General features: G+C 44.6%; 1 protein-coding gene across 1 annotated transcript in view; it reads left to right on the top strand.

The window, feature by feature from the left end:
- ARHGEF26 (Rho guanine nucleotide exchange factor 26) overlaps positions 1-25,783 on the top strand; it is a 56,923-nt gene that overhangs the window by 9,446 nt on the left and 21,694 nt on the right. The window contains exons 4-9 of the mRNA XM_009942407.2: positions 1,003-1,059; positions 5,475-5,635; positions 21,431-21,583; positions 22,099-22,228; positions 24,154-24,228; positions 25,599-25,688. Of these exons, the coding sequence (XP_009940709.2) occupies positions 1,003-1,059; positions 5,475-5,635; positions 21,431-21,583; positions 22,099-22,228; positions 24,154-24,228; positions 25,599-25,688 (666 nt within the window). The remainder of the gene's footprint in view (positions 1-1,002; positions 1,060-5,474; positions 5,636-21,430; positions 21,584-22,098; positions 22,229-24,153; positions 24,229-25,598; positions 25,689-25,783) is intronic.

The raw sequence follows: 25,783 nt of genomic DNA, 5'->3' as shown, positions 1-25,783 counted from the left end.
ATATATCCTTTAAAATTCCAGGGCACAAGTGGAGTAAGAAGAGAAAGCTGTTGACGATGGTACGTTAGGAGCTTTTGGAGAAGACCAAAAGAGAAACGGGAGAATGGAAGGGCATCTGTTAAGTCTTGTGTCCTGTGACATGCTGCTGCTCCACGAAGAGAACAGGACCTTTCGCATGTGTAGTGCTGTGCAGTGGCCTCTTGTTTGTCTTTTGTTGGTCTTTTGTTTTTTCCAGCATTCCCCTGCTAAATGACTAATGCATGCGATTTGCACCAGGAAAGAATAAACCTCAGGGGTCCCTGGTGTGGAATGTGGAAGCTGAGTGTGTTGCTTCAGGCTGTGGAAAATGTGGCTATGACTGGAGTTCATGGTGGCTGTATACGGAGAGCTGGCGCAAACTTGTCTTGGCTGATTTGGCTGTGGGGTGCGGCGTGGAGACGTCATCGTAGGGTTGAGGATAGCAGTACAGGAGTATGTATTTGGGACTGTGCCGTGGCTGTTCAGGGTAAATCTGAGCTTCTCCAGAATTTTTTGGCCAATTACTAGCTGTCTAGGTAGTTTGTCTACACCTTTAGGTGTGTTTAACAAATGAAGACACTAAGATTTTTTCAGGACAGCTCAGGAAATGAACCTTGTCATGTATGTGTGTCAGTCAAGAAATCTAACTTAGAAAGCGGTTTTCATGCTTCCTTGTGTGTTTGAAATCCAGGGATGTTGTGCAGGGTGACCGTGATTCAGCTGTGCATGCTTGTGCCGCAGTAGTTCGGTGTTTGTGTCTTCAGGTAGTTTTTAAGGAAATTAGTTCTGTCGATAAGTCAAATGTCAGACATTACTGACTTAATGTTTTTTTTTATTTCTGCTGGTTCATTGCTGTATTTCTGAGGTGGGTAGATTCTTTAGCTGAATTCTCAGTGCAGTGTGTTTGGTAGTCCATTATTTTTTTAAATTGCTTTTTTCTACAAAAGATGTTAAAAATTTTAATCAATTTATTTCTTTTTTTAGGTAAAGAAGAATGGATTATCGGAAGCAATCAGCCAGGAAGAAAGAAAAAGACAGGAGGTACTCTTTAAAGTAACACATTCTTTTTCGTTGATTGTTTAGGGATGCACTGCATGCCTGTTTTATTACTCTCTATTTGTTGGTAAGGAGGCAAGTTCATCACGCTGCTTCCTGTCCTAGAATGAAGTGTCTCCTCTCCCTGGGGAGAACAAATAAACAAACCCTGCCTTTTGCTGATGTGCACATCCCTGCCACGGGTCTCCTGCCAGCATCCTGCGGGTCTTGCTGGAGGAGTGGTTCCTGGGTGTGCTTGCTCCAGCAGATGCAGCAGTCACTGCTGCCGGCTGTGCCAGGGATGGTGTCAACTCAGCCCTGCGCTCACAGAGGGTAGGAGGTGACGCATCAATTTTTAAAGGCAGGGAGGAGCAAGGAACAGCTCTTTACACTGCCCCGTGGTTACAGCTTAATCCTGTGAACAATTCTGCACATGCCGGCAGTGCGTATGTGGTGTAACGAACCTTTTTCCTCTCACACTGAGATGGAGTAGGTGCATCCATGCTGTCAACAGTGCAGACAACAGCAGCAGTTACTGATGTAGTTACCTTTTCTCTCTCTCTTTCCCCTTTGCTCCTTTTGTCCTCTTCATCTGCTTCCCTCTTCCTCTTTGCTCCTTTTGTCCACTTTATCTGCTTTACCTTCCTTGCTTACCTACAGGGGCTATATCAAAGTGAATGAGAGGTGTTGAAAAGAATAGGCTGACCTAGCCACCTATGTAACTGCAGTTCTTGAGGTGTGTCCTTCAACAGGAATAAAAACCCAAGTTTTTTTGAGTAGAAACACTGTAGCATTACCTGCCCTGGTAATTTGTTCCAGTGTCTTCACTTCAGGTCAGGATGTACGTCAGTGAGTGTAGCCCAGCGAGCCCCGAGTGGGGTTTTCTGTGAAGTTCGCAGATGTGTATAGCATGCCTCAAATATGAATTTAGCTGCATGACCTACAGCTGCTGTGTTCGTACATGAAATACAAAAACATCTTGTTCTGCATACATGAAATTTAGACAATAGTGTGTTGTTGGTGTGGTGTGGTGGTTTTTTTTTTTTTTAATAATGCTACATTTCTTTGGCTATCATCTTCTGCTTTTTTGGGGGAAGAGGCTGTGCAGCAGTTCAGGGCGTGTGTTCTGCTTTTCTGTCTCCTGCTGCTGGGGAGCTTTGAGACACAAGGCATTGATTTCAGTCATATTCTGTAGGAGCCTTTACTTTGTGTTTCTTGGAGTCACATTTACATCCCTTCAAAGAGAATGAGATCTTTAGATGCCTTTTAAATGTAAAGTCTTTAATGTTACCAAAAATGATTTCAAGCCTGAGGTGTTTTTTATTTGAATATTAGAGGCCCATTCCTGCAGAGGGAGCCTAAATAAATATTCTTAAGATACAATTGTACTACCAAGTCGTGCTTTTGCTGTATGTCACTTAAATTGCCTTTTATTGATTATTCTTCATTCTCTACATTGGGCTAAAAAGCCTATTAGATTATTTTTGCCATCATAATACATTGTCACTGCTGAAAAATGCCTGCTTTATACCTTGATTAAATGTCACTGTCATGCATTCACATGCATCCCATCTTTCAGAACACGTTAGTGAGGTGGATTTCTGTGCGTCTTTTGTTTGAAGAAAATGTCATATAGACAGACTGAATTAAAATAACTTTTGATAGATCTTCTTTTCCTGCAAGCTGGAAACTTTGTGTACGCGTGTACAAACTGCAGTATGCACGTGGCAGCTTAGGAGTGTTTACGGTCCATCAGGGTTCAAATGTCTGCTTATCTTGATATAATGCAAATTAACCACAGTATCGTTTCAGATGTCATTCAGAAACACTGTTAGCAAGCACCTAGTAAATGCCACCCCAGCCTTTGAATGTGGTGTAGTTTCTGTATGTCAAGGTTATTTTTTAATCCTTTTTTATTCTCTGAAATGTGTTTGGGTCACGTAAGATGATATTCTGTCTCTTCGTTACACATTAGGAGCAAAGTATCTTTCTTTGTTCCATTTATTTCTGACTATGCTGATAACTTTCTGTCACCAAACTGGAAGAAGTTCATAAGGGTCCTCAGTAAAAGCATAAACGAAACCCTTCCAGAACAGTAATAGTAAGAAAGCCCGTAGATTTTTCTTGTGTTGAAAAATGTCTGCATAGAAACCAACCAGCCAGGGAACTCTACAGCAATCATTAGGTAAATCCTTTCCTTGTGAGCACAGCTGGGAGAAGTCCAATGGGACTGGAGATTCGAGATGTAATTGCTGGGCAAAGGCCAGAATGCCCTTTTTAGTCATGTTTCTGCGCTTTGTTAGCCAAGCAGTAGGCAGATTTGCTGCCAGAGTTTGGCTGACATGTATGTGTTCTCTAGATTCTTGAGGCTGACGGAGTTGGCGGGCAGGCAGTTTATCATTATTTTGAGCATCACCTTTGCACACCTTCTTGCGCAGCAGTATGGACTCTTGTGAATAGCGTGTGGTGTGTTGTAGCTGTTAACCTGGCTGCTGCTGTATCCCTTACCAGATCCCTTCAGGTTTTTAGGTAGGTGGTGAGATGGAGAGACCACTGGTATGTACATTAGACTTCCTTTCCTTGTAGCTGTAATGGCCCTGTAGGGTTTCTGTGGAGTTGATAAATCTTATTTGCACTGCATAAACCTTTTAAGGCTTCAGCTAAAGCAGATTTTGTTTTGTTTTGTTTTGTTCTAAGAAATCCTAAGCTTGTTATTTCATTATTAAAATCTCAGGTCTTTGAAGAAGACTTTTTAGAAGGGCAAAAATAATTTTGAAAGCACAGTCTGGAAACGCTGGGACTCAGGGTACCCAAGAGAAATTCTATTTGATCATAGACTTGTATAGAATCACAGAATGGTTTGGGATGGAAGGGACCTTAAAGATCATCTGGTTCCAGCCACGTTCCCTGCCATGGGCAGGGACACCTTCCACCAGACCAGGGTGCTCAAAGCCCCGTCCAACCTTAGTAACACCAGCTGAATGCACTAGATTTGAACTCTAAGAAACCTTATGGACAAATGTCCCCAGCAGAATGTTTTGGTTTTTTTCCCCAGTATAATTTGTCTCAGCTGGCAGTTGGAAATATTCAGTAAGACTGCCTACAGCCTGCCTGTCGACTCCCCTGCCTTTATGCCTGGTCACGGAAGAGCTGGGTTTCCCTGAAGCACGTGCATCAGGCCATCCGAGTGAGCTCCTGTAGACTGCCAGCTGTGAGACCCTCTCGCTGTCTCCCAGTGTTTGGAGAGCCATGGGCTTTAGCCTGTCTAAACACTCAGATCTGCGCTGTTGCATTTAAAGTCCACGTCTCCTTTGGTCTGAGAATGCTTAGAGAAGCTAGTTGTGAATAACTAGTGAAATTATACATACAAGTATTAACATTAGTTATATTGAGAATGAAGTTGTTAGCTGTGCTGATGGTATCCTGTGTTAGTGATGCCTGGAAGGTAGCACCGGTGACAAACGTGACTTGGTGGAGCTTGACAGGAGGGTTCATGAAAATTATTGGATCTTTTCCCATGTATATACATATAAGAACTCTAGTAGATTAACAGCAAATAAAGCCTAGAGGGGTAAAAGCTGTCTAAAATCTGAATAGATTTGTACATCAGAGATGAACATTTCCAATGGAACAAGTATGTGGATTTCAGAGTCCAGGAGTCCCTCAGAAGTTTGCTCTGTGTGTGCCAGCCAGCCGAGGGCGGTTACAGCAGCTGCTCTTACGGTGGCAGGGCGACGAACCGGGGAAGCTGCGGGGCTGTGCTGGAGGCCTGCCGTCTGCTCACCCACCGCTGACGGGGAGGGTGGCTGCCACCCCGCTGCCTGCTCTGCCTCCTGCCCTCTCGCCCTGCTGCGGGTGCTGCAGCTTCTCGCACGCCTGCTCCGAACACGGTGTTTTAGAAGTAACCGAGGTATCGCTGCCGGTCTATGACTAAAACCGCGGTTTTGCTTTTCTACAGGTGCTTGGGTGAGCAGAGCTCTGTTACCCAAGAACAATTTCACGTAAATAACTTACCAGTGTCTGTTTGAAAAAAGAGAAAGCAAATACTGGCTGGTCAACAGTAGTGTGACTGATAGGAAGCTTCCATCCGGACCACGGAACAGATGTGGGGTTTTTTAGTGAAAAACAAAACTGCCTCCAAGAGTATGAATGGGGAGTGTTCACAATTGGTGGGTTTTGTCTTCAAACTCTGTTTGCAGTTGCGTTGAAAAGTCTCAATACAGACTCTTTAAAAAGGTCTTTTTTTTTTCTAGTATTAGTTATTTCTAAGTAAATGAAGCAACTATCATGAAATTAATACTTTTGCTGTAGTCTCTAGCTTGCATCCAGTAACTTTTCTTTGTACCCCTCCTCTGTATTTTTCTTTTTTTAAAAAAGTCTAGTCCATAGTAAATTTTTTCTTTCCCCCCTCCACTTTGCAGGCAATATTTGAAGTGATATCTTCTGAGCATTCTTACTTACTGAGCTTGGAGATTCTGATCCGGATGTTTAAAAATTCCAGGGAACTGAGCCTTACAATGACCAAAACGGAGAGCCATCACCTTTTCTCCAATATCACGGATGTTTATGAAGCAAGCAAAAAGTAAGTGTAGCAATAAATTTCTACATTTTTAAATCATACGTTTAAAATTTAGTAATTATAAGTTTGAATTATTTACAATACATGTTTTTGAAATCACACCTGAGGGTGATTATTAGTAGTCAAGGTATCTTTCAAGCGGGGAATGAAATGTAGTATATGAAATAATGTCTTTAGTGTTACCACAAAATGAAGGAACAGCTGCAAGGTAGCAAATTCAACAGAAATTTAGGCCTGACAGAGCAGTCAAATGTTGCACGTGTTAGTGTGCGGAGTCATAGCTTTTTATAAGCTCTAAAGAAATTAGAATGGAATTGGATTCTCTGTTCTTTCAGAGACCAAAACACACGTGCTCTGCGGTCCCACAGAGTCATTCCATATGATACAAACAGCGGAAGTTTTATTTTGCTGACTGTAGATTCTGGTTTTGTAGTGGGAGTACGCTCTGTTTATTGGGATTGTATTTTCCTTGTATACCTCGTGGGCAGCTGCTTGCATAGTGGCGCTTTGGTTAGTGCTGTGTACAATACATGGCAGTATTGGCAGCCTCAAGCTGTGCCTTACCTACGCTCTTGCTCTCTGAGGCATCTTGCTCTTATCTGGAAAAATCTTGTCTTTCCTTGCCAGAGTACTCTATTTTTAGAGTTGTACTTCTGGCTGTACGGATTTAGTCAGAAGAATTACAGGTAAGCTGAACTAGACATGTCTGGTTATTTATTGGAGCCTCGGGTAACCGTTTTGGAGTGGTAACCATTTCTTCTGTAGCTGTCGTGCTAGTTTGAAGATGGAAAATGCAAGTAACAGTGAATGTGAGTTTGACAGACTCACCTTGCCACTGTGTTTGAGCTCACATTTAATGGGATAGGCATGGTGTTAGTTGCTCTGAAAATTGCTAGGCAAGGAAAGACCGTGGTGTATTTTAGTAGAAATAAGCATCCTTTGCAGCTCAGCAGTTCCTAAGCTAGATGTTGATGCGTTAAGCAGTCCTACTTAGTCTTTAGAGTCTATCAAACTAAGCTTAGTCTGCCCTTACTAAACTGTTAAAAGTTGAGCGAGAGTTTCATACTTGCCCTTGAGAACTGACTCTTGCCAGTGTTTCCTCACTCAGCTGAATCACGGTTTGCTCTCTGCCGGTGCCCGGGTGTGCTGTGCGCTGTGTGACCGTGGCGCCTGCTGTGCAAACAGCCCCGGCCCGTTGCTGTTGGTGAGCAGTGCCCTGTGCGCCCTAGCACCTGGCACCAGGGACGCGGCTTTCTGTTAGAGAGATCATCTGCTGGGCTGTGCTTTGTGCTGTTGCGAATTTCTTCAGTGCAAAGTCAATAACAAGGAGAAGGGACACAGTACAAATAGTGCCTAATGGAAAGGAAAGGTTGGCAGATCTTGGCAACACAAATGCTGAAAAGTTTGTTTTAGGTTCGCTGATAATTACTGCTGGCATTGTTTAATGTGGGACACGCATATGTATGTGCACTCACAGTGTACTGCAGGGTTATGTATACTTCAACTCCTTCAAAAAGCTGTTTAATGCGTGATTGCTTTGTTATAATTTGTTATCCTAGCCTGGTTAATAGCAGCGTCAGCAGGTGAAGTACTGTGGTCCACAGAACTAAAACATAAAAATGTCTGTGCTTCTTTGCTTGTACCTTATTTCCAGTTTGAAATCGAGCACTATGGCTAAAGGATGCACGTGGCCTAGTTAAGATACTGATTGATCTTAGCCATAGCGCTGTACAGCTTTTAAATGTATCTGTCTTGTGGAACAGGAAAATATTAGCCTCACTGCAGAAGTGGGGCTGATGGTTGGATGAGGAATCTGTCAGGCTAGGAAGTCCTTCCTACCTTTTCAGCTTTATTTTTTTTTTTGTTCCCTTTTCTTTTGTCCCCTTTGTTTCCTTCTTGTAGAAATGGTGATGTTCTGAATTCTTTAGCATTAAACCTTCATTTACCTTTGTGGAACTTCTCAAGTTTCATGTTCCTGGTCATGGTAATGTCCTTCCTGGCCTCGTATTTCTCTGACGTGCTGTGAAGTCTGTGGAATTTTACATCTGTTATGCAGCAGTTTATTTTATGTCTTCTGAAGTTTATGCAGTAGTAGGATTTTGTTTCATAGAGCGTATGTGAGAGAGTCTAATGTATTGTCAAGTGCAAACCTAATTTAGGGGCTATAACAGGCATACATTTGGACTTACTCGGGATACCTTCATTTCTCCATCCCCCTGTTCCCTTTCGTTTCGCTTTCTTATAGCTGAGGTCTTTTGCCAGAAGCTGGGTGTTGTCTGGATCCACAGCCGCTGCAGGAATTGCAGCTGAGCGACAGCAGTGTTGTCAGGGAGTGCAGGGTATCAACGTCTTGATTTTCAAGGAGTAGTACTTCTGATAGGCTTCTCTTTACATGGAATGTGAAATGTAACAGTAAAGTATCGTGAGCCTATTTTTTGCTGTACAAATGTTGATGTCACAGAATCATCATGTATTAGGGGGTAATTGCCATCTTTTTTTGGATAGCCTAATAGAAATCAAGGTTTAATTAGCTGCAGACTTTGCCTCTCCTTTGGATTGTTGCTGTAAGACGCAGTGACCATACGTGTATAGCTGTGTGAATAGGGGTATGTTTGTTTTTTTTACCTGTGTTGAATAAGCCTCCAAATCATTAAATCCACTCTTCAATTTTCCATTTAAAATATTTAAAGCAGAAATGGGGATGGGGAGAGCAATATTTTTAGGGGAATTCTTACAACCCCTTGATTAGCAGTCTTCAAAGGAAGTGGGAGGGGAAGAAAAGAAAGAATGGAAAAATACCGCACTAGCCTAAAATTATAATCTTATTCTTGTTTGGAAAGTCTAATGGTTTAAGAACTTGTGTTATTTTTATAACTTTGAATAAAAACAGAACTTGTAAGTCCTTTTTAAACTTAAAGGAAAACATACTGTGTTTCCTGAGTTATGCAATACTGTTTAACTATAGCAAAACTTGGTGCTGACTTTCTACAACCTCATTTGTAAAAAATGAAAGTCATTTTAAAACAGAAGCCTCTGTCTCAGTATCTCCAAACTATCGCTTCCATTTCCACGGTCTTTCAGTGTAGCAAAATCCATCCTCTTGTTACAAAATTGTGATAAAGTTGAGCACCTGTCCCGTTATGCTGTATTTCAAGCAGCCTTTCCTTTACTTAACAGTGTAAAATCTGAGTGTATGGGTGCAGTTATCAGTGGGTTTGGTTGCTCAGACAAAAGTTAGGTGAGCTACAGAACGTGGCCTGATAAAAATACTAGCTTTAGTCAAGATAGCTTAAAGCTTGTATCTAGGATCTGTGACTTAGAACATGCTTAATGGAGACTGTCCAGAAACACCAGGGTAGGCTTCTAATGCATGACAGGGCCATTTCTGAGGGAACAAAGCTGCTCTTGTTAGAAGCAGAATACAGACAGCAAAGACCGTCTCTGCTTTTGGGAGCTCACTGGAATGTCTCTCACAAAGGAGAGTTGATCTGAATAATTTGTGCTGCGTACAGTGTGTTTGTTTGTGAAAACCTCTTGTAAGGTGGCTGCAGAAAGCTGAAGTCTCTCAGTCTGTATTTGCCTGTGTGTGTAATGCACGGAGCACAAAACCACACAGATTGCTCCCCGAGTCAGTGAGAGCCGTTACACGGAGACGTGAGCTGATGCGGGTGCCATAGGGCAGGTTGGTCAGCAGTCAAAGCTGTGTACCCTGAGAATACTGCGCAGTCGCTCTCGGTAGTCAGAAGAAGGCTCTCTGGTCTCGATACGTGGTGCGGAAGAGGTCACTTTCCCAACAGCCTCCCCTGGGGAGGGGGAGTTACAGGGAAACGAGTGAAATGTCTTGAAGAACAATTGGTCTGGGTCACATCGCCAAATTTATAGGAGAAAGGAAAGCTTTAGCGTTTTGTTGCGTTCTCTGCCATTAGGCCAGCAAAAGGCAGAAAGCTTATGGAATATCAGAAGATCAGCATGAGTAGAAAAAGACACAAACAAAAAGTATTTTGGCAGGTTCTGACTGTTTTCGAACTCTGTGTCTTGATTTCAGTAGAGAAGCCTGTGTGGGTTTGTGAGGCAGGTCAACATACTGTCTGAGTATCTTGGTTTAATTTTATATCTGTGAATATATGTTAGGAACCAGGTAAGCTTTCTCATAACACTTTTTTGTAAGTTAGGTTAATGTTTCACCTCTTTCGAACATCCTTTATGTGGTGCACCTTCATCTTTTTCCACAGGAAAATATAGTCCTAGTCTTCATTGAAGAAGGGTGTCTATTGAATCCATTAACTAGGCATTAAATACTTTACTTTTAGAGAATGCAAAGTTCTGTTGCTCAGCTTCTTCGGACAACTGCAAAAAAACCCAGCAAACCCCAAACACACATATAGTAAAGTACAGATAAAAATTTAAATACTGTGAGTAGACCCTGGGTGATTTGGGTGAACTGTAATGGAAGAGAAGTATTCAGAAGTTACAGATCACCGATTTGATCTCCAGGTGAGACAGTGTATGCGTCATTAACATCCTTTTTTTTCCTATTTGGTCTAGACTGATGGTCTTAGTCTGTGTTCTGTATTTTATTGCAGTTCTTGCTGTTAGCAATTTTTAAAGAAAGCGGAGTAATGTCTTGAGGGCATCCAGCTGAGCATGGTTACCCTGTTGGATAAGTGACACTGAGGCGTGATCTGGGGGAGAATTTCTGTGCTGTTTCAAATAAAGTTGTTCATACTGGAAGTTTCAAAGCAGAAAAGTGCCTTCCTTATCAGTAAAGCTGAGTGATGATGTTGGATGTGGCAGACAGAGAAATGGGAACAGGAGGGAGGAAAAGTCCTCCCAGATGATCCAGAAGCAGGGTGCGAGGCACCTGTGGCACTGTGCAGAAGCCCTGGCCCACAGCAGGTGCTGGCGATCTGCGGTGGCTGTGGGTGCTGCTGGGGCTTTCGACCTGCTGCCGAGCTCTGCTGGATTTACCGGGTGTGGTGTTGGCTTTTCTGCTGCGTAATCTGCTTTTCCTGCTGATGGGGCCATTTCTGGTTGTCAGGAGATTGCAGGCATTCTAGAGCACCTGTTGTAGAGCAGTGAGTCCAAAATACTATTTTTTTTTTTTCCTTCTTTGTATTTTAGGTGCCCACAGAACACAGTTATGGATTTACATCATATTGATGACTTGGGACAGTGCATTTGTCCTCGTGTTTCCTTGTGTTGCTTCCTCCATGGTTTGTTCTGACATCAGCGCTCGTTGCTGAGCTCTTTGGCTTTACTATCTAGGAATTATTTGTTTAGAGAGTTCTTCTAGCAGCTGAAAAAACTCTCTGCGTGACCTGCACTATTTCTTTGTGAATGACTAACAGTGTTGGTAAACAGTGACTTTGAAATAATACGCAGTTGTTATTTGCATTCCTGACTCAGTGATGGTTGTTACATAATTTAGCTTCCTTATTGGAGGCAAGATTAGATATGTGACTTCAATACGCAGGAACAACGAAGCTGAACAGAATCATATTGCCCTCAGCTCATTTTCTTGGGTGAACAGAACTTAAGAGAAAGAATGTTTTTTTTCCAAAACGAGTTTAGAAATTTTTGTACATATGTATGCATTGTCTAATACTTAATTTAGTAAATACCTAGTGATTACCTACACAAAAAGTGTCTGTGAAGAAAATACTTAGTTTCCTAGAAAATAAAATAAGCCTTTAGCTTCATATTATTCACTTAAACATATTTAAAAGAATATCCCAAACTCACAGATTTCCATCTGTCTCCTCCATGGTGTGTTTGCATGCTGTGTAAATAGACTGAACTGTTGCTATGTGAGAGAGGGAAACAGGACGATGCTTGGGCAGCGACCCTGCCCCGGTGACTGGAGGACGATGACACTGTGCGTGCGCCTATTGTTCCCGCTGCTGCTGCTGTGCTGCCCTCCGTGGTAGCCCGGGCTTCAGTCCCAGAGCTTTCCTCGCCCGGGGCTGTGATGCGTCGCTCGCAGTCACAGCGGTGACCGAAGCAGGGAAGCGATTTTTTGGCCGGTACCCATGGAAGAGTTTCTCAGCCTGAGATATTTACTGTTGGTAGTGAGCTGGGGTGGGGGTGGTGTGCCGATGGGGATGGGTTTAACTCTTAAAATATTTTCTGAGGACAGTCAGTGGTTTCATGTGACATTGGTTTGGAGTAGTAAAGAGCAGTGCAGAGTTTTTCAGTGCATTCCCTTCTGTCCTGTGTGAAGCTGTCCCTCGCATTCTTCATTTCGGATGCCCCCCTGAAGGAATGCCAGCTCATAGTAAGGAAAACTGAATCTGTTCATTTTGCTGATCTCTGACTCGTGTGATGCTCTGTGAAATTAAATACAGCTCCTGTTAGATTTCACAGTCTCTGCTCAGGCCTCATCTTTGCCTTCCCGTCTGCTTCGAGGGGTTGTAGAGGATCGCGTTTGGAGAGGCCGTCGGAGAATCTGCGGTAGCGCTGCGTGTGGCACAAACTGTGTTGGTGGAGGGCATTTGGAGATGTGTAGCTGTTAGCAGTGAATTTAGCCTGAGTCTGAAGTCAGTTGTGAAAACCAGATGGGACTAGAAGCCGCAGTGAGCTTGTGTTACTTGGATGGTACAGTACCTTCAAGAAACACCAACATGAACATAAGACACTGTCTTTATGGTTCTTTTTTTCCAGTGCTGGATACATGAAACTTGAAGATTAGTTGCATAAAATTTGTATTTGTTCAGAAAGTCTTCTGCATCCTGGGGTCATTGGTGGTATCATTTAGATGCTGACCGTGTAACCGTGGTCTGTTTCCGTCTCTAGCATCCACCTTCTGTGGCGTTACACCCAGCAGATCTTGAAACGCTTGTCAAGCTTTGCACAAACACAGTTTAATCCCTTTAAAATAGTATTAGCTGGTGCGATCTGTTTAAGGGGACCTTTGGATCATGTTCATTATTGTCTTTACTTACTTTGCTAATTGAAATAGACACTATGTAGCTGGATTTTGATTGAAAAAAGTGATTTGCCAGTGTTTTGCAGGTCCCTGGAGCTGCCATCTCATGCTTGGCTCAGAGTAGGCCCTTCAGGGGATTGTTTCTGAAAGATTATGTGATAGTAGTAGTACATTAAGCATCTTGTTTGGGTTTTAAGGTTTTTTTAGTTGGCAATGTAGATGTACCCTGTATTTATCAGGGCTTTTTACCAAGTAGGCAAACCTAAATGACCACCATTTGCCAAGATCAGGAGTAACAGCTGAGGGTCCTCTTGTTCCAAACTGCAATACTGACTGAGGAATAGAGGGAACCCATTCTTGCGAGTTCTACTCAAGGATTCTGGACTAAATCAGGGTGTTTTTCAGTGCATTCTTTTTTTCCCCTAACTTCCCTGAAATAATTGCAGTTTTCTCCAAGCATTTGCACGCTGCAGGGGAAGGAAAGAATTGACAAGCAGTCCTGCTGAACCCTCCTCTGTGGTAGGGCTGGTTTAAACCTCTGTGGTAGGGTTGAGTTTGCCGGAAAAGACGGGACACAGGCTGCACCTGAACCGCTTGGCTGTTTGCTGTGTTGCTCTGGCTCGCTCTTAGGGCCTTCGCATCTCTCCTGAGTAATACTGCCTCTGGTTCTTTTTCCTCTCCCACGTGATTCTGCTTCCTTATTTCACTTGAACTAGACTGACAGTCAATGTCAGGGGATAGTGAATGTGTTTCTTGGGAAAAGGTTCGGTAAAAGAAATGCTGAAGCACCCAAGGCTGTGAGATACTGGTGACAATTGCTGTGTCATCTCCATTGCGTGATGGTGGGTGTGCATTTTCATTGGTTTTTAATGGTGCTGAAGCTTGATGATATCATTCGTGTTTGTCAGATGAAAGGTAGTTCAATTTCTGTTTTAAACTTACAAAACTGGTATTCTTGAATAGTAGCCTTCAGAATCTTAATTTGTTTTACCTCTCTCTCTCTCGAGAGAGAATTCTACTAATTTTTTCTTGCCTATCTACGCTTGTATTCAAAATTTCATCTGCACACTGTCCTGTCAGTATTCTTTTGTGTGTTGTATTACTGTCAAAATCGTTTTGACAAATTAATTGTGTCCCTTTCTGAACAATTTATGACTCTGAAGCTGTGTACTGTCAATTTATCTTCCTGTGGAAATGCAGCGCAGATGGTGTGGAACTTGGTGTCCCAGATTCTTACGAAGAGAGACTCGCTGTCAGGTCCCCTTGGAACTTTTCCTCTTGTAGTTAGATTACTTCTCAAAACTCTTCTGCCAGTCCTTGGTCTAGGACTTTGTGTTCAGTTGTTCCTTCTGTCATTAAGTACTTCTGGAGATATTCTTTTCTTTCCTGTAGTGGAGGTCCTCACCCTAAGAACTGATACTGCTCTGCCTAATTGTCTTCTAATGACTGTTGTTATCGTTAACAGTATAGCTTCTTTTCTTAAAAGAAAAAAACACCACTGCAAACCCCAGATCTTCCCTCACCAGTGACTAGAGGTGGTTTGTGTTGTCTGGCAACAGGTAGTTTTGGCATCAAATAAAAATAACTCATTTTGGGATTAGGTACTGTTTGAAACAAGGATGGAAGCCATATTCTGGATGAATGGCCTTAAAATTGTGAGTTTAGCCAAAAGCATCATAACAGTCCTGTGTTGTAGAGGGCCTTTGTAGCACCAGCGTAGTAGAGTGAGTGGGTTTATTTGTATCCTTTATTTTTTTGTACACCTGATGTAAAAGGTCCGGTTTTGGTGCTAGCGGTGCCTGGAGGTTTTCCCCCTTCCCCATTGCTCCCTCAGTTCAGCTGGCAGCCAGCCAGGCGAGATGTAGCTGAAAAATAACCCACAACCCAAACCTGGCCAGCGTTCTCTTTCTCTCGCTGCCCTCGCATCCCCGTCAGCGCCGTTCCCAGGTTTCATCGAGTGTCAGCACACGAGCGCGTGTGGTGACATAGCTGAAAGAGGGTGGTGGGAAGAGCAAGGAGTAAGTTGGACAAGAGCTGTGGAAGCTGGCATCGCCAGAACTGCGGCATGAAGCTGCCATCTGCTGTAATATTTATTTGTACTGATACCCATCTGTATATTATGTAAACATATTCTGTTTATTTTAAAAAATTATCCCACAGCTGCATATGTAGCTGACTTCTTGGAGCCTCTGGCTCTGCTTCTGTGGCCTGACCTCTGCATGGAGAGTTATTTATGTGACTATTTGTGTTTAAGGACAGTAGAACAAAAGTACGTGAAAATTTTGAAGCCTTCCAGCTGTAACCCAAGACCAGTTTATGCAGTAGGTGTTTATGCATCCTTTGCTGCAGAGCGTCACGGTCACAATCATCTGAAACGTGCTGCCCACTCGGGTCCTCTCAAACCTTCGGCCTTTGTCATTGGGTCTTGCAGGGTTTGTTCTTGTAGCGGCTTGTGATTCTTTCACTGGTTTTTCAGATTTACTGTTGCTGCAGGAAGCACAAAAGTGGAAAACTGTATCTGCGTATTTTTTTGCTATCAAAGTGGGTGCATGTTTGACAGTTACTCGAACTTGAATCTCTGCTTTGCTTGTAGAGAGACTGCTAAGGAGGGAAGCAGCAGCCTTGGTTAGTTGAGACTGAGTGATAAGGCTTCAGGAGGTCAGTCTGGTGTCAGAGAACTGCTGCTGCCCTTCTTCAACGGAAAGAACGTGTAGCTTTGAAAAGGCACCAAGGTGTTAGGAAGTCTAGAAATACCTGTGTTTAGCAAGCCTGCTGTAGTGGGAGGATGTGGGTGTGTTCCCTTGGCTCCTCTCGTGTGTCGTTGGGTCAATGTGCTTTGTTCAAAGGAGATGTAAAAGCTGTGCAATCTGCTGTTGGACCTCAGATTCAGAAGATGAAAGCTGTCGTTGCAGATAGACGAGTTACGTTGCATTGCTCCAGGTTACTCTGGAGTTACAGGTATGAAACTCAGTATTTACACCTGGGAAATGCTGCCTGCTGAAGTGTGGTATTTGCTGTCCTCTGTGTCCTGCTGTGCCATCTGCTGTGGAAGTGGCTGTGTCAGTAGGAAGGTCGTGCATACAGACATTTATTTGTACATTTTGTAGGAGAAGCAGCTTTATGTGCAGCAGTATCAGCACCCGCAGTGCTCTCCCTACCTTGAAGCGTGTGTGACAGTTTGCTGCCCCAGATAACTCCTGCAGACCTGTAGAAAGAGGCTGAAGTGCCTGCGGCGGCGTGGAGAGCAGCCCGGCAGCGCTGGGAGCTGAGCTGTGTGCCTCTTGCAGTGGGTGCTGTGCCCTCCTGTCCCTTGGCCTTTGCCGTGATGGGCGTTGCTGCTCCACCGTCACACCGTGTGCCGTGGCGATCGGCATGCTTGGACTTTGAACCTGCTGGCCTCGGCGCTGGCAGTTGGGCGGCTGCCGACGGGGCACGACTGCCTGTGTGAGAGCTGTGCCTGGGCGTGCTTGCAGCCCGCTGGGCTGCCGGAGCTGTGTGCCTGCGGCGGTACCCGCTGGGCTCCGGGCAGTTTGTCGCTCGAAATCAAATGGTGCGCTCCAGGCTTTCTTGGGGGGGTTTCCTGGGCACTGTGTAGTACCGTTACTTCTAGACTGTGGTGGAGAATTCCCTGGCTGATACCCTTCCCTCCAGACTAAGCATTGCTTAATTTATGGTTTTGTATGGTTCATATTTTTATGTTAACAAAAATTTCTTCCCAAATACCAAGACTGATTAGTTCTCTTGCACCTAGTAACAACATGAGTATTTGATTATTGTGGCGCTAGGGACTGCGGGTGACAGTGCAGGTCTGTAGAGCCTGAGACAAGTGGTGTGCCCGGTCGTTCTCCGGTGTCTGTGCTTGCTGTGTTGGTTAGCTTGGCCGTTCCAGCAGGTGTGGTGTGCGGGAATGGCCTCGTCCCTGCTGTTAGGCAGTGGCACAAAGTGATGCATAAACTCACTGTTCCTGACATGCGAGGGATCATTTTGTTCTGTGACAAAGGAGTATGTAGGGAGCTTCTCGGACTCGGGGAGACAGGCAGAAGCACCCTGCTGCTTCTCAGTAGCGTAAAAAGCATTGCTTTGTTCAGCATGGGAAAGGTTTTTAAAATGAAGACTCCTGTTGTGATGTCTTCATAGTTTATCAAAAAAATTTACATTTCTAGTGCCACAGAGTGTTCTGTGTGGGTTCATTTGTCAGCGGGTATTAAGTGGTTGAATCAGGACTTGTTTTTCTGAAGCGCATATGGTTCAGCCAGATGCTGTGAGCACCTACCCGCCATCTCGAGGATCTCGCTGTAGCGGGTCATGTCGGCAGGGTTGCCGTGGCCTCTTTATTGCTGTGGATTTCTGCCAGAATGCTACGAATGGTGGAAGAGCCAAGCGGCCTGCCATTAGTCTGGTTACTTGTGGGAAGGGCCGCTGACAGCCATTCCGGTTGGTTGCAGGATGAAGGAATAGGCTGCTGGGGTCTTTTTTTTTTTTTCACCTTGTTTGGCTTTGTAGTTGCTCGGTGGATATTGCCTGATAAAAGGCATTTTAATGGGCTGTTGGCTTCGCAGTGTATGTATGTGTTGGTTTCCATTATTTAGGTTGTGGTAACTCACATAGTAAACTGATTCATTTCAAACATCTGTGGTTGCAGTCCCTCACTTTCATCACCCTCTTTCTCAGTAATGCTTCTGCTAAAAGCTCTGATTCGGCATAAAAATTCTATGGAAATGAGGCTGTAATTTTTCCCAGCTTGACTATCTTAACACCGCCACCACCCCCACCCAAATTAGTGATGCAGATGTTCAGCTTCTGTTCCTGATGAGAATATTCAGATTTGGAGAGGCCGCTCCAGAATTTTTGTTACTTTTATCTGAAGCTGCCTGGCATTGGTAGTTGTTTTTCCAGTTGCTGTATCTGGAAGAGGAGGAAGCTAAACTGCACTGGCTTCCACTCCAGTGGCTTTGCTTTGTTACTGGGTAGTAACGTGTCAGCAGCAACATCGCCATGAAGCTGAATCTGCATTATAATCTGCTTCACGACAGACGTGTAGATCATTATAACTTCAAAGACATGAAGTAGGAATAACAGCAACACACTTGAGATCAGTGCTGTGCGGGCCAGACTGCAGTGCGCTTCCACATCCATAAGGGCTGCGATGGTGACAGGCCGGTGTTTTCAGTGGCTGTGGCATCTGACAGGGGAACAGCAGCACTGTCCAGAGGGGTTAGCAACAGGGAATTACCTGAACCTGCAAGGAGGTAAAAAATTGGTACCATTAGCAGCAGGAAAAAAGTCAGATAAAAGTTTGAGAGCCTTGATTCCGTGACTGCTCTGTAACCTGTATGCAGAGCCATCGGGGTGTCACGCCGTCTGTCCCTGGGGCCAGCCTGGCAGTGCTGGTGTGTGTGTTCTGCCATTTCACAAACGGAATAACATCATCTCGTAGGAACTTTAGCAGATTTTTATTCCCCTCTGAGCTCTCTTGGGTGCTGATCACCTGGTTCTGGTGGCTGCTGGTGTTCCACGTCATCTGCAGTTTCCGACAGAACTTCACCAAGTCTGTTTAACTCGCCAGAAGGGCTTTGCTGTCACTTGTCTTCTGTAGTGACCCTTGACATCAATAATCTGTTCAGGTGTTTTGCAGTGACTCTGACCTTTCTGCATATTCGATTCTGCATGTCTTTTGCTGCAGCGGAATCACTGATTCCATAAGGAAATTGTTTTCTAACTGTAATTTGGGCCTGCCTAGTTAAAATCTTGTACCTGCCTAATTAGAATTTTTTTAATCCAGTGCAATCCAATTCTGGAATGTCCAGATAGCAAGATACCATACTCATAAGAGTGTGAGTCCTGCTCAGTTAATATCTTTATCTAGGGGTGAAGGGAGAGTCGATGCTGAGAAGGAATGTCGACCAAAATGATGTATATCAGGACTTTTATTTTGTGTATTTTCTCATGGCATCTGTGTAAGTAGAACTCTGTCGGTGGGAGCTTTGCAAGTGTGAATGAGACTTAGTTTAGGCCTTGTAAAGGTGAATTGTATGGAGTAGTTTGTAACACTGCGTGTACCTCTGCGTGTTCCTGTTTAGACAGCTGGATTAACTAGAGGTTTTGAGAAAGTTGTGGATATCGGTCATTGATTAAAACAGAACCAAGGAGTAGGAAAAAAAAAATAGCTTAAGGTAACTGCCTGAGCAAGGGTTAGGACGTTGCTGTGGCTGGTGATGACCAGCTTGTTGGCGAGCTGCCTCGAGACGCAGGAGGACCCTTCACAGGAGCCACAGCTCGACAGGGGAACCTTGTCGTAAAGGCAGGGCAGACTCCGCCGTCGGTGAGAGCTCCGTGGTGTTTCTGGATCTGGCGTTGCTGAATTTGGCACGCAGCATCTAGGAGAGGGGAGTTTGAGTGTTACAAATCGGACATTGCTTTGAAACAGCATAAAGGCAAGATGAGGGCAATCAAATGCTGTCTCAGGATGCTGTTTGACTTCTGCTTAAATGGCTCTAACTTTAACCAGTGAAGTTCTGGATTTAACAGAAATGCTTTAAATCCTTCTGGTGTTAAGCAAAAAAAGCCAATCACAGAGTGCAACTAATTTGTAGCTGGTTAAATCAAATGTGATCACTCAGTATGATCTCTGACAGAATCTGTCCTAAAATTTTAAGTAAAAGGTTTTTATGACGTGTCTGCTTCACTGATTGTATATAGTAATTAGCAGATTGGATGCAAAAAAGACAGCATTTGATTCAAACTTGGGTTTGAAATCTTACCAGAGGTAAGATTTCTTACAGTACGTCGTGGGGGAGATGGGGCTTGGGTATGCTGCTTCTCTCTGCCCCTCTCCTTCTCCTTTTTTTGTTTTTAAATACTCTACTATCTATGATTTTCCCTGTTCCTTACAATGGCTGTGACTGATGTCATTGATGAAGCATCGGATAAATTCTAAAAGTGGAAGCTGTAGCCTGGTGTGATCAAGCGCCTTGTCAGCGTGCCATAACCTACAGCAGGAAGAAATGTTGTATTTCCTAATTTCCTGAGCGAAGTAACTTGGCAGCGTGCCGAGAAGTTCTCCCAACTATATACGTGTCGGAGTGGAACAGAAACGAATTCCAGTCGTCTGCAGCGCCTGATGGTCGGCAGTTGAGATCTGGCTGTTGTGGTCCGTGAGAAATTGTAGACTCTGACTTGGATTTTTTCATTTCTGCTTGGCTCCTGATGAAGTTTTAGGCAGCTGTTTGCTTTAGTGTCCGTCCGTGTGTTGGAAGAGATGTGGTAGCAGTGCAGCGTGCTTTGCCAGTCGGTACTGTTCTTGATACTGAAACACCAAATGTAATACACGTCAGTGACAACTTGAAACCTTTTGTGCTTTGAAAGAAGATGGATGGAGGACAGAAGGATGCTGGAGGACTCTGCCTTCCAAAAGGGGCAAGGCTGTTGCAGAATACTGCCGCACCGCTGGGAGGGGATGAGTGGGGGCAAGCCGTGTGCTGCGGTGGGTAGCGTTGCAGCTATTTGTAGGCAGTGTCCTGTTTCTCATGAAGTGATGCTACTGATAAACATCAGTCCTTTCGACCTGCAGTTAATGGGTCAGAACCTCAAAAAACAAAACCAGAGCAGTGTCCTGTCATGTTCCCCCCCGGCCCTTGATTCATCTGATGGTGTTTCTGGCCAAATGAGGAGCTGGCAAGCACTCACTCCGGACAGCTGCTTCTAAGCACACCTGGAAAAAAGTCTTAACTTTAGTTAACCCATGTTGTTAAACGCTTGTATGATCAGCTTCTGTTCATCCTGTTCTCCTCTTACGTGCCTGAGGTTTCGCACACTTGAAAAACTGAAATGCTGCGAGCTGACATATTTTGAAGGACCAGGATTAGTAATGAGAAACTGTAATAAAGGGCCAAAATAAAATAAAATGTGGTTCAAAATACTGTAGCTTGATGTGAGATCATGTGTTCCAAGTATTTCCTTCCATTTTTCTGTGCTGTGTGAGAATTTTTTTTATTAGCTGGTTTACTCCAGGGAGTTCAGGGTTCTTCTAGCGCGTCGCCTCGTATAAAGGCTGCAGGCGAGGGTGGTGTGCGAGAGCTTCAGTGGGTGCCGGATTCCCGAGGGCTGCCCTGATGTCAGAGTGTCCGTGCAGGTGATTCTGATGACCTGCGGTCGCTGATCTGTGTGAGCTCCCTCACCCCAGGCAGTGAGGTATTTCCAATGAGCATCTTTTGTTTTCTGGTAAAATCAGAAATGCAAAAAGGAGTGGAAAGCTTTCGGAGGTCAAGGGGACTTGCAGATGGAACAGAGGGCGAACAATAGGGAAGTTCTTACAAGCGTGTTTAGGGGAAAAAGCTCAGGATTCTGGTTTCTGTTCCCAATCTGTGTTTGGTCTCGGTGATAGGTTGGAGTGTGTGGAACATGAGCACCTTGTCCAGCTCAGCCTGCAATATATTTTTTTGTTCTTAGTTCAGCAGTTCACATGTAACTTTATTTCAGTGAACATTTCTGGTACTGTGCTTCCTTTGCTGCAAGAGGAGATGTGTTCATGTCTGCTTCAAGTTGTTTCGTTTCTTTTCCAACCTTGTTTGTGGAAATTCTTGTGTGACCAGCTCGGTGATGTGTTTTGGTTTTGGCAGCGGGGAGCGGGAAGTGCCGTGGCCGGCACGGCTTGTGCTGAGCTCTGCCCGGTGACACGCTCTGACTTGCGGCGTGCAGACTGCCCTGGCTGCTCGGACTGCGCTGCCATGGGAGGGGGGAGCACACCCTGCCACGCACCATTCCGGTGGTCATGAGTTTGTAAAAGTCATGGGTTATGTCAGGTGAAGGGTAAAATGTCGTGAAAGTCTGCTAATTTCTTGTAAAAATCGGTAATTTGCTTTCTTTTTTCACAGGTTCTTTAAAGAACTGGAGGCCAGGCATCAGAACAACATCTTTATTGATGACATCAGCGATATCGTTGAAAAGCATACTGCTTCCACATTTGATCCCTATGTGAAGTACTGCACGAATGAAGTCTACCAGCAGCGAACGCTGCAGAAACTGCTGTAAGAGCGAGTTTTGAAATATGGTTGTAAAATCACCCCATTTGTAGGAGGAGTGAGTAGCAGGCTGCGGTATTTGGTGTAAAACCTACGGCTTGCGACTAAGCGTGTAGGTACAGAATCACAGAATAGTAGTAGGGGTTGGAAGGGACCTCTGTGCTTTCCTGAATGTGTGCATTTCTTTGAAGTAATTGAGTGAAAACACGCGTGGCTGCATAGTCCCATCCTGTTTGTGGTCGTGGGTTACATTCCCTCTCCACTGATAAGCACCGTTTAATTAGTGCCAAAGACACGCTTTCCGCCTGCGTTACGGGTGAGTGAGTCTGCGCTCGCGTTTGTGTGTGGGAGAACTTGAGGTTTCTAAATGTCGATACGGTGCATAGTAAATAAAACAGAAGGCTTAGTTGATGTGGCTCCATCAAACCACACTTTCCTATTAATAAAATCATGATTTATTTATAATCTAGCAACTATCACCATTCGCTGGTAAAACATTCTCTCCCCCTTTTTCCCACCAGAGCCACAAATCCAGCATTTAAAGAGGTGTTATCACGGATAGAGTCCCATGAAGATTGCCGGAATTTACCGATGATCTCGTTCCTCATCCTTCCCATGCAGAGAGTTACTCGTCTTCCCTTACTGATGGATGTGAGCACAGAATTAGTTTTCTATTTTTCCTCGATGCGTGTTCTTCTAGTGTTAGCGTTCTTTCATATTCGATTCCTGTTTCCTTCCAGTCTCTTCACACCTGCTTACTTACACCAGGCACAGGGCTGTAGATACTGGTCTGTTGATCACAAAGTACTGTGGCATTTGATTGCTTGCTGTGGCTGGTACCTCCACTCAAAAGTTAGATATTTAGACATTCAAACAGAAAAACTGTGCAATAAAGGGCCAAAATGAAGCTGAAAACAAGGAGAAACCAAGCACAGAAATTGTGTATGGTGTTATTAAACCCTGCACTTAAAAACCAAGACTTCCTGTGGTATAGGTGAGGCCAGGGTCCTTTTGCAGTAAATGCTGACTTTCAGGAACAGGCTCGTTACGAGGGTCACCGTATAATGCTGAAGAACGAACCCCGTTCTCAAGGCGCGGGAGCTGTGCGTGAGTGGAGCAGTGTTGGTGCACGTGGTGTCCCACCAATGTGTTACTCCGTGAGATCTTTCCTCCCCTGCAGGTTACCGGGTGACTTAGGAGGTGTGAGGAAGTGCAAGTGAGGATTTGTGAAGCAAAATTCCCACCGAGATTCGTAGAATTTCAGTTCAGGTGCCAGAACTAAAGTTGTGAGGTGGACCACCAGCAACAGTGCGGATTGAAAGCCAGGCTCGGATTCTGGCATTGGTGGGATCCAGAAACGGGACTAACAGTTCTGTTCTCCTATGTATTTGCAAATTGTGCACTGGTTAATTTGATCATCTGGATTGTTACTTAGTTCACCCATGGCAATTGAGTACTGTCGTCTCTGCAGTACATTTCTGGGTAAAAAATAGAAGAATAATCCAGTATTACTCTGGTGTGTCACTAGGTGTGCCTTCCCCTGCTTAGTTTTTTCTTTTCTTCACCTCCTTCCCCTCTTCGGCTAAAGAATCTAAATGAGCAAGGCAGGCATTTTATCTTCCACTGTTTGGTTTTGTTTGTTTGTTTACTTGGAGACGGTTGTGTAAACCTTCATACGTTCAGACTTCAAAGTGAATTTGGTTTTTAAGGCTTCAGTACCAGAAATATGACTCCAGCTGCATTCGGAGGGGAGGAAACATAAACCAAAGACTAATTTAATGTAAAATACCTTACGATGTTTTTGTTTCCTAATCAAAAAAGTGATTTAACTGGTATGTCATGGCATCAAAATGCCTGTTTCTGATGGGACTGCGTCTTCACCTCTAACTCGTGAGAATAAACTCTGTCAATAGGTATAGCTGTCAGGTGTAACAGATTTACCTCTCGTTACCTTCCAGTGCTTCACCTGTTTGGTGCTGCAGTTGTCTTCCCCTCCATGGGCTGTATTGTTTTGATTAAGTAACACTGCTATGTACATTTATCCATGGTATGCATAACAGTGTGGCCGTAAGAGCCTTTTCTGTTAACCCGCTGGAAATCCTTACCTGCCCCAAAGAGGTCAGATGGAGTCCCCTGGTGCGGTTTTCTTACTGCAGGCATAGCTGTACAGAAATGGGTATTTCAGCTGCCAGGAAAAGCTTAGTGCTGAGCCGGGGCAGGTGCGGCTGCAGTGGGATCGATCGCACTGTGCTTTGCACAGAGTTCGGGACAAGATGGCAGACACTTCCCGTCCCTGGGAGGACGTGGCCTGCCTCTTCCGACCCGTGGCCGTGCAGGGAGGCTGGCCAAGGGGTGCAGAGCATCCCCGCGCTCCAAAAGCTTGCGAGGGAGGCATTTCGTGCTGTGGTGCAGCTTGCTGTGTTCCCTCGTTTAACCCAGAGCATTCCGTGATTCTGTGATCCCAGCCCACAGCTGTGACTTCACCTCTTTGATTTCGATTAATACGTGTGTAGAAATCTGCACTGGTCGCAGTCTGTGCTGCCAAGTCCTCTGAAGCAACTGACATCTCGTTTCAGACTATTTGTCAGAAAACTCCTAAGGATTCGTCAAAATACGAGAACTGCAAGCAAGCTCTGAAAGAAGTGAGTAAGGTATGTGCGAATGTGGATGCAGATTTTTTTTCTGCTTTGACTGTTTTCCTTCCTAAATTGCACTGCATGCTTTTGTCATTTCAAAAATCCCCTGTGAGAAGTGGCTGCTTTTGGGTTTTGTTAGTCATTTAATTGATTTTTTGCCAGGAATCGATGGTGGAAGAAGAGCACAAGTCCCTTTTGATGTATAGGTTGTAAACTTCAACAGCACTTACTTGTATATTAAACTCTGGTGCCTTCAATTTGAACCTGATTACCAATTTTTTTTAAACTGGGGGGAAATGCCAGTCCATCTTTTTCTTATATTTATGGTCTGGAAATAGACAGCTCTTTAAAGCAGAACACTGTAGTATGAAAAGAAAACCGAAGGATCTAAGGCCTGGCTGGATTTTGCCTCCAGGCTGGCAGAGTTTCAGAAGCTATAGGGCACCGCAGACTGTTGTGCAGTGGGAAGCACTGGGCGTTCTTTACGAAACCAAAAAACCTTTCTCTGTATGTTGGGGCTAGACGTTACCTTGGGCCGTGAACGTTCTTGTCTGCTTTAAGGGGAAAATTGATGTTTTCCATCCATAAATAGCACAAACGGGAAGAGCACTAAAGCATAAAAACTCTAAATTGTTTTATTTAAGAAGGGCCCTGAGGGATTGCTCTCATGCGTAAATTACTGTTTATTACTTAAGAAAATATCCTAAACTTGGTGACGCTCTGCGGCTGCCGACATAGCTGGGTTTTTCCGTAGGAACAGTGCACGGTGCGTTAAGTGTTTGATGACAGGAGGAGACGAGGCCCGCTGCTGGCTGGGAAATCCACGAGCCGTCATGCCTTTCCCTCTCTATCCCCTGTTTTTATGTGCTCCCCCACCCCGCGGGCAGGCTGCAGTAGAACTGTAGCATGCTTTAAAGCTGCGTTCCACGGGTCAGCTGCAAGGACGCTTTTCCTCAGGCGCTGTTTGCCGTAGGCTGACTTTCTGCTGTGAGCACGCTGGGTGGGGGGTAGCCACGGTGGCACGGCCCGCTGCCGCGCCAGGCTGGGAGGCTGTGTGTTGGGTCAGAGCGTGATAACCCTGCTCAGTCAGAACTTCTGGCTGAGCCTTTGCACCGTCTGCATGCCCCCAAAGAATAAACAGTTATCCTGGTACCGCAGCGTTGCTCGGGTCGAGAGGGATCTTGGGAGTTGTCCAGTCCAGCCTCAGCGCAGAACTGGCCCCAGGTCAGAGCAGGTCACTCCGGCCTGGAAAGCCTCGTGTCTGCGACCCAGCGTCAGTTCCTTTGTAAATGTTGTGCTTCCTCAGAAGCATGTGTTGTAAAGGAACAGTCTGTGTTGGAAGTCTGGAGCACGCTAAACCTGTTAAATAAATGTCTCCTTTCTAGTTGGTGCGTTTATGCAACGAAGGTGCTCGGAAAATGGAAAGGACAGAAATGATGTACACCATCAACTCCCAGCTGGAATTTAAAATCAAGGTATGGTGGCGATAGTTCCGGCCATAAATCATTTAGCACGTGACTAGTTTTGACTACAGGTGAAGTTTCGATAGGTTCATTGCAAGCAATAAATG

Source organism: Opisthocomus hoazin, chromosome 4 (genome assembly GCF_030867145.1).
Source record: "Opisthocomus hoazin isolate bOpiHoa1 chromosome 4, bOpiHoa1.hap1, whole genome shotgun sequence".
Taxonomy (NCBI): Eukaryota; Metazoa; Chordata; class Aves; order Opisthocomiformes; family Opisthocomidae; genus Opisthocomus; species Opisthocomus hoazin.
This window is presented reverse-complemented; position numbering and strand designations above follow the sequence as displayed.